Below are 9,125 nucleotides of genomic sequence, written 5' to 3'. Positions count from 1 at the left end.
TCACCAAGGTATTGCATGATCCTCGGACCCAAACTTATGGAAAACTAGATACTTCTAAAAAAAATATATATATATATTGTGCATCACCAAGGTATTGCATGGTCCTCGGACCCAAACCTATGGAAAACTAGATACTTATAAAAAAAATATTGTGCATCACCAGGGTATTGTATGGTTTTTGGACTCGAACCCATAAAGAAAATAACTATTTTGAGAAAAACCAAAGCGTTACTTAGTGTCAAGCTATAATACGACCCTTAGATTTATATTTGGATGATAACAAATGGTTTCATGAGGCCAACTTCAGAATAGAATACGAATATTGAACAGAATACAACAGCAAAGCAAACAAAAGAAAATATCATTAAATGGAAGCGAAGTATTAAGTATTCGATTCAAAAAGAAAGTATACGACTCCCTTACAATGCCACTGAGGCAAGAAACAAAATAATATCAAAGAGAAAATAAACAAAGCTATCCTATTCCGTATACTAGTCTCCTCAACTCAGTAAGCAAATCAAAAGGCTTGGGCCAAAACTTAAGGGCTAGATCTCGGAAGGTCCGTCGGAGGACTTGCCACATCTTGCGGTCTTTCCTGACCCTCGGTTATAACTTCCCCCAACGCTATCTGGGGCTCAACCTTCTCAGATGGTTGATCAGTTAACGGCGCATCCTCGGCGGTCTTATCTTGACTTTCAACCGATGGTAATAAGGATCCCTCCTCAGGAGCGGCAGGTACAACCTCGCGAATGGCAGTAGGGTAATATACCCTGTCCTCTCTTCTAAGATCAGATGAGGCATCAATCCCTACTTGGTTAAGGGCTTCATACCAGGTTTGAGAACAGTAATGCCTGCACACTGCAGGAACTTGAGCCCGAAGGGTGGCTTCAGTCTTAGCCACCCCCTCCGCGAAAGCATCCTCCTCTGCCTTTTCTACAGAGCGCTCAGCGTCTATTTTCGCAAATATCGCCTCGTCTTTGGCTCTCACAGCTTCGTCCCTGGCATACTCGGCAACACCTTTTTCATGGATTGCCTTGGTCAAATTTTCCTTCATATAGGTAATGTCCTCTTTGGCCTTTTGTAATTGACCCTCAACATCTTGCAAGCGATTAGTTTGATCCTCAGCTTGCTTCCTGACCACAGCTAGGTCAGAGACAGCAGTATCCCTGGCCTTCGCCATTTCTGCCATATTCGGTTGCCTTTTTCAGGTCGGCCTCAGATCTCTTAAGAGTATTGGTCGCCTCCAGGAACTTGTCGCGCTCTTGTGCTAAGGCATTGCTATGATCATCAACCTCTTCGCCTAACCTGAAAAGGGCCTGGATAGCCTGCCAGTAAAAACAAGCAACTTTGTAAAGAGAAAGAAAGATACTAAGCGATAAAACTTTGAATAAAGTAAATAGGTGCCAAAAGACCTACCATGCCTAGATATTTCTTAAGGTCGAGGACGACCTCTACCCCACTCATTTTCTCTAACTCGGCCATGTCGGTGGGAAGAAAAAGAGATTTCTCCAGGGCCTCGGCCACGAGAGCCCCCTCGTCTCCTTGAGACTCCCGCATCGACGCGTTATCCATCAGGGGCTGATCATGGAGCATGGCAGCAGGCAGCCAGGCTTGAGCCTCAGACTGCTGGGTGGCCTTCTTGCTCTTCCGTTTATCACCGAGCTTCAGTTGCTTCGAAGGCCTGCGAAACCTACCCTCCTCGGGCGAAAAATGAGATTTGCTCCCATCCATTGGCTCCTTACCCTTGGAAAGTCTTTTCCTTTTCGGGTCATGAGACTCGGTAGGAGGGTCTGTTACTGTGGGAACAGAGGACGACCTGGTTTGCATGGTTAGAATCTGGGGCTGAGGTGCTGGGGGCTGGGTCTGCGACTCCCCTGGTACATCCTTCTTGGAACCGCCTTCGAGCAAGTCAAGAAGGTTGGTTTGGGGCTGTCTTTTTAAACCCATCTCGGCCTGAGTACCAACTCTTATGGACTGGGATCGGCTTCGGGCAAATGGGGGTCTCCTAGGTCACCGGGAAGATCCTCGGACTGATCAACTAAGTCAAACACACTATATTCGTCCTCGGAGGAACTCAATTCAACCACCTCCCTTGCTTTCTTAGATGGTCCTTTCTCGGCCACTGTTACTTGCCGAGATGAAGAGGAACCTGATAGCGGAATGCCTTCAGGTATATAAGATCCCTCAGTAAAAGCAAAACCGCCCTCCACCACGGTGATCTGCGTAAGCCGAGGGTCACGAGCTCTAATTACGTGCTTCAGAACTGGGAATGACGTCTGAGCTGGGTCGCATCTGAGGATTTTATGAGCAGCTCTGACCTGATTATCAGGTTCGTTCAAGAAAAGTTCCGACCTGAGAACGGTTTCCAAATCCGCTTTGTTAACCAGGTGGAAATGACGTGCAAAGGCATGTGGATCTGTGAAAAGAAAAGCGAAATTCCTATGGTTAATCAACCAAATCGAATATACAGGTATAAAACTTGAAGATACTGAAACCTAGATTGTTTTGTATTTCGGATGCCCTAGCTGGCTCCCCCTCTGCCGTTGGGCAGTGAAAGCCGTCGTGCCACTCTCCCGACACTATGAGGAAATCTTGGTTTAACCCCTTGTTGGAGTCAGGAAGACACTGGATGAGATGAACCCTATCGTCCCTTGTCTTCATATAGTACGTCTTACCCCTCAGGTGATGAAGGTTGTAACACCAGTTCACATCATGGTGAGTCAGTCTCAGCCCCATTTTCTCATTCAGGGTATCTACACACCCTAATATCCTAAATACATTCACGGCACACTGAGTAGGAGCCAGGCGAAAATGCCTAAGATAATTGAGGGTCACTGGCCTCATAGGGATTCTCATCCCTCCCTTTACGAAAGCAACTATCGGAATCACAACTTCACCCTCTCTCCTCTTAAGGTACCACTCCCCTTCCTCACAATACTTCAAACTCACGTTATTGGGTATTCCATAGTCGACAATGAATTTGTTCATCATCTCGTCGGATTCGACCAACTTCTTAAACTTACCCATTTCCCAAAGACAACTAAAAGTTCTAAAAGAAGAAAAGGAGGAATAGAATCAAAGAAATTTGGGGTCGCTAGAAAAAGAAGACTTATAGAAGGATGACGATACTCTTCAGATAGTGTACTAGTCGAACTGGATTCAAACCATATGCATCAATAAGTGTAAGCGCGAAAATGATGAAACTGGGCGGTTCAGACAGGTATTTATACTCCCCCTCAGGTTCCCCAAATGTAACCGCTTGCTCATAAAAGCAAAAGATCATGCCGTTGAAAGTGGGAAACGTGGTGCCGCCAAAATTTAATGTGGGCACCCATTAAGTCTCGAAACGCTAAAAACGCGCATCGGGCAGTCAAAAAGCCGCCAGCATCAGTACAAACCGAAGTGGGGCAATTCGTCCAATGGACCCGCAGGTATCAAAACCCTCCTCCCCGCCCGAGGGAACGTGCAGCAGGGTTTTGAAGGGCTATTGTGGGGCCCCTAGGCCTGATAGCCTCGGCCCATCATGTAGCAGGCCCAAGGCCCAAGCCGAGGAGCATAGGCTATTCAGGGCTAAATTGGGGAAAGCCTCTTTTCCCAATCCATGCCGAGGACCTCCTTGTCCTCGGCCTGACAATGATGATTTTCGGGAAGGACTAACCCCAAAGTAAGCTGTCACCCTCACATTTAATGCACTCAACTAACCCCCCTGGCCGCATTAATGGAGAGGCAACCCCTTGGCAGGATAACGTTGATCAGAGTGAACCACTTGAGTACCGATAAGGCCTCTGATGGGACGGATAGCCAGAAGAAAGGCAAATGGATGATCAACAGATGGAAGAAGGGGATAGGAGGATGAAGACTATATAAGTAAAGCATGTAGAATAAAGAAGGGGGGGGGGGAGAAAGAAAGAACAATAAGGCCTCCTCGGCCACAGGCCAAGGAGCATTCCCCCATTTGTAAAGAAACTCTTAAGCATTTTTTATAAGAAAAGTTCATGCATGGTGATCGACGGCCAGCACCTAAACCTTTCAACCCACTCTCTATAAATTTATTGTTTGGGCTTATTGGGCTGAAAACCCATCACTCAGGGTCAATCCAAACTGAGTCCCTACACTTTCTAATAATGATATAAATATGCAAAATTAAGCTATTATCACATGGCATATTACACTCAATAACATCCAAGAAGCATACAAAGCACTATCCATGGCAATGAACACAAGGGGTCAAGGATCACACTTAGTTAATGAAACTAAAACAAGTGTACCCGCTCTAATACCACGAGAAAGGGCACAAATTTGTGCTAAAAACACATGAGCTTGTTTAGACCCCAAATTTTAAATTACGGCTAGATTGCTTTTACTCTTACATAATACTAAGTGCGGAACAAGAGTAAATGTGAGCAATGAATTGATAATTACTCTAGTGCATAAACATGAACAACAAACAATAAATGTAAAGTATAAGAGTAAGGCAAGAGAGATGTAAACACAAGATAATACTAAGACGTGTTATCAAAGAGGAAACCAAAGAACCTGGCGAAAAACCTCTCCGCGACCCTCCAAGTTAAAATCGATCCACTAGTGAAAAAGTTGGAGTACACAAATAACAAAAGACCTTTCAAGCTTAGTTTACCCAATATACTTGAGCCCTCCAAACTCCTGCTACCGACGGACTTCTCGGAGTCTTATCTTCACTAGCTATCTGAATCCCGCAATATGCCCAATTGCATCCGCCAAGTCTCACCAGCTTCTTTTGGCAAATCCCCAAAACTTCCCAAGCTCTAAGGCACTCTCTACACTCAGATTGGGTATGAGTTGTATTTGGGTGCAAATCTTCTCTCAATGTATGACAATGGGAGAGGGAAGGAGAAGAGGTTACAATGATTTCTCATTAAGGATAAGTAACTTTCTCTCTAAAAGATGGGTGTGTTGTGTTATAGAAACCTATCTAGGGTTTTCTACTTGTATGTCCTCTCTTACTTTTGTGGGTAATGAGAATATATATAGTATGGGTCAAGGGTAAGAAAGTCACATTTAAAATCCTCCAGGAAGAATGTTTCGTGGGTACCTCATGAGATGGCCTATCTCGCGAAGCACTCGCAAAAAGCAACCTGGCACTTGACTCTTCAGCTTCTAGCATGTGCTTCTCACATGCCTTTTTCGCATGAACCTTTACTCGCGAGCTTCTTGAGAGCTAGTCACGAAACTGCACTGATCTTCATTTTATGCTTGATTCTTCACCATTTTAATACTAAACCCAATACAATAAAAGCCAACATAAAATATAGTTGTAAATCACAACTTTACATATATATATATATATAATGGGTGAGGATCAATTTTCATTGCTTGAGTGGGAGACTTGGACTAATAATGGGTCTTCTTTTCTTTCAATCAAAAAATTTTAATGGAAGTGGAAGACTTTTATTAACTTCTTAAAATAATTTTTTTTAATGGGCAACCCCGAAAATTAGTCTCCATGTCTCTTTGCCTAACTCGTATAATAATGGTGCTAACTTGTTAGTCTCCTTTCTTTTTCTGCCTAACTCTCTTTGTATATTAATGGGTGTCAAATCATTGGAAAAGAAATATAATTCTAACGAGAAATAAGAATCTTCCATTCCACTTTTTATGTTATCCTTTATGCTCGACTAATTGTAATATATCATGCATTTGATTTAATTTTTAACTTTGATTATTTTATAAGACTATTCATACGTTTTAATTTAACAAGCCACAAGACTCACTTGAAAAATCATATAATTAAAATTACAAATGAATGATCTCTTACATCAGCACATAGTAGATTTGATGAAGATACTTAAAAATTAATTTGAAGTTCAATTTTTTTTCCTAAAAAATTTGAAAGTCTTGAGTTTGATATTCAAAGGAAATAATGAGTTAATCAAATAGTTTTTGAACTAGCTCAAATTTGTTCAACAAGGAATTGAATCAATTTTGAGCATGTAATCTAGTTTAGTGATCAACTCAAGATTAGTTTATATTTGATAAAGAGTTGCATTCATGTCTCTGGCACCTGGCATACATGAGTCGTACGAGCTTCAAGTCTATGCAATCTTGAGCAAATGTGGCCATTCCTAGATTGTTGAGCTTGTAGTAGTTGTAGAGCGTGATATTATGAGGTCCCAGCACTAGAAGTGAATTTGGTGACTAAGTTGAGAGAGAGAGAGAGAGAGAGAGACCCATAGGTGAAAGGGCCGATGTAAGAGTTCTAGCATTTTCCATTATACCAAAAATTTTAAAATGCAAGAAAATTTTTCTGCCAAAATAAAAGAAACATAATATTATGTCAATGAGTTGTATGATAGAATTCAAAAGGCTTAAATGATCCAACAAGTAAAACGGTCCATGTAAGAGCCCTAGCTAGCATCATGTTGAAGCTTGAATGACAGGTGTTTCACATAATAGAACACTAGTCACTCACCCGTAGGATAGTTAAATAAAAATTAAAAGTATTTATTTTGCTTAAATGTCTATGACTTGACTTAAAAAAATGTATAACTTGAAAATGAATGAAAATAAGTAATTTTTTCTTCAATATAATGGTTTAGAAAAATTCTTTTTCTTTAATATCATTGGTTCCATAGGACACATCCCTGCGTGGGCTATTCTATGGTATGACTTCACACAATACTCAACTACTATTAAATCTACAATTCACCACCAATCTAATCTATATATGTTATCTTGATAGTAGATCTACAAATTGCATTTTCATATCCTCCATTTAGAAGGTAATTGAAGTAATGATTGTATGTAATGTATCAATTTTATTCTTTTACAATATAAAATTATTAAAATAATTAAAAAAAATCTAATGTTTTGGAAATTTTTTGAAGTATAATTTTAAATTTCTTAAAACTTAGTTAATAGAGTTTCTATTTTACCTAAAAGTGAACTATCATAATTAATGAGAATTTAACCATTTTTTGCAAAGAGAAGATAATCATAGGCCCAATATTGATTTTATAGCTTAGGATGTTACAGTTAGATTCGTTCCACGGGTAATATGTTAGTCCATTATGATAGTTCCAAATAATATCCTAATACCTATCTATATGAGGTTTTTTTTTTTTTTTTTTTTTTTTTTTTTTTTTTTTTTTTTAGAAAGAAAATAATAAAAGCTCAAAATTAACAGAGATGGCCTAAAATCATCTCTTAAGGGTTGGGATAGTTTTTCAAAATCCATGACTTTAACTTATTCAAGTGTGGTATAAAATTGATGAATTCTAAGCATTCGACCAAATCAAAGAATAATGAGACTAAGCAACAACAAAGTTATGTGCTTCCAAATGAAAAAAGAGATCAAAAGAAAATAACCCTCTAAAAAAAATGAATGGCTCAATAACTCACTTGGGTTATAGTCTCTACATTTTATTTTCAAGATTTCAAAGTCATCTCAATCTCTCAACCAAGAAACATGTTCATATGGCTAAAGTGCATGTGCATAATAGTTGAGCATGAAAAACGGTGGAATTCTTTAGATAGAAGTAGCATAAAGAACTTTGACTTAAAACTCTTGCTAAAGTAACACTTCTTTCTTTTTTATTTTTTCTTTTTCTTTTTCTTTTTCTTTTTTTTGAAAATTGCACTAAAAACAAAAAAAAAAACAAAAATTACTAAAAACAACCAAAAAATTTTTTTTAACAAAAAATAAAACCAAATCAACTTATTTAATTTCAGTATCCTACAAAAGACAAATTTACGCATTAAAATTCAATGAAGTACAAAATTGATTATACAGCATTATTCTAAAACCAACTATAAAATGCATGAATTAACTCAAAATAAGTATGATAATACTTTCTAATAATGATATAAATATGCAAAATTAAGCTATTATCACATGGCATGTTACACTCTGAAAGTTCAAAATGGGTATGGAATACCCTTGAACGTTTAGACCCCCAGATACAAAATACCAATTCAAGCTTTATATCAAACAATTAATGTGCGGAATATGATAACAAGCTTATAACAGAATTGATAAAACAATCTAAGCAAAATATAAACACATCCACAGCAGTAAATATAAGGCAAAGATAAAGGAAAGAGAGATGCAAACACACGGACAACACATGATGTGTTATCGAAGAGGAAACCGAAGTCCTCGGCGTAAAACCTCTCCGCTGCCCTCCAAGCGGTCAATAATCCACTAGAAAATGTAGTTAGGATACATGAACAACAATAGACCCTCCAAGCCTAATCTACCCAGGTATCTAAGCCCTCCAAGCTTCTTGCTCCAAAGAGGTTGCGCCGAACCTTTTTCTTCTCTAGCTTACCGGATTCCATTATAGCCCATAGCATCAACCAATATGAATTGGTCCCTTCCTAACTGCTTCCCAAAGCACCAAATAAACCTTCTCACAGATATGGGTATGGTGAGAAAAAGATTTGGTCAATAGCCTCTCAAGGATTTATCAATGAAGAGGAAGAGAGTAGAGGAATTTGTAGAGACTCTAAGGTAAAGATTGGGGATGAGGCAATCTTGTTTTTCTCTAGGGTTTCTCTCATAAAAATTCTCTTTAGAAGCTCTCTCAATATGATGGGTATAAGGGTGTATATATAGTAGGGTGAGAAGGGAATGCAAAACGTTAGTTTTTTCCAAACAGGGCAAGTTGGCGACTTGATCTCGCGGCTTGACCAAATCGTGAAATCAAGTCGCGACGTAACGGCCTGGCCAGACTGGAACTTTTGTCCTGTAGCGTGACAGCTGGCGCGACCCTTCAGCTTCCCAGTGTGCCTCTCACGTGCCTGCATTTCGCTGCTTGCCAGTCGCGATCCACCCGCGAGCCCTAGCCCGAGCCTCTGTTTTTCTTGCACACTCTTGAGCTTTTCTTCACATCTTCTCACACACTACCCTTACAATTTTCCCACCTAAATACAGGGTTGCTAAGTGCTAAATTACAAGCAAATTGGTCACGGAATAAAGCCAATTAAATGGTTGATTAAATTCAACCTTACAATCTCCCCCTTTGGCTATTCCGTGACAAAACCCTACAACAGACTCTAGACTTAAATGTGAGTTGGGAACAGTTGGAAAACTCACTCACACCTAACTCTAGATTCTGTAAAACTCTTGAACATATGAATAAGTAACT

The 9,125-nt window shown here is 39.6% G+C and overlaps 1 protein-coding gene across 1 annotated transcript in view; it reads right to left on the bottom strand.

Annotated features, from left to right (window-relative positions):
* Positions 1–1,967: 1,967 nt before the first annotated feature.
* The window catches only part of LOC111996388 (probable leucine-rich repeat receptor-like protein kinase At1g68400), a 33,942-nt gene continuing 26,784 nt past the window's right edge, over positions 1,968–9,125 (bottom strand). Inside the window, exon 5 of the mRNA XM_065764729.1 lies at positions 1,968–2,416. Coding sequence (XP_065620801.1) covers positions 1,968–2,416 — 449 coding nt within the window. The remainder of the gene's footprint in view (positions 2,417–9,125) is intronic.

The sequence above is a fragment of the Quercus suber genome, unplaced genomic scaffold, assembly GCF_002906115.3.
Source record: "Quercus suber isolate HL8 unplaced genomic scaffold, Cork oak 2.0 scaffold_580, whole genome shotgun sequence".
NCBI lineage: Eukaryota > Viridiplantae > Streptophyta > Magnoliopsida > Fagales > Fagaceae > Quercus > Quercus suber.
The sequence above is the reverse complement of the archived record's forward strand: the minus strand, read 5'-3'. Positions and strand labels throughout refer to the sequence as shown.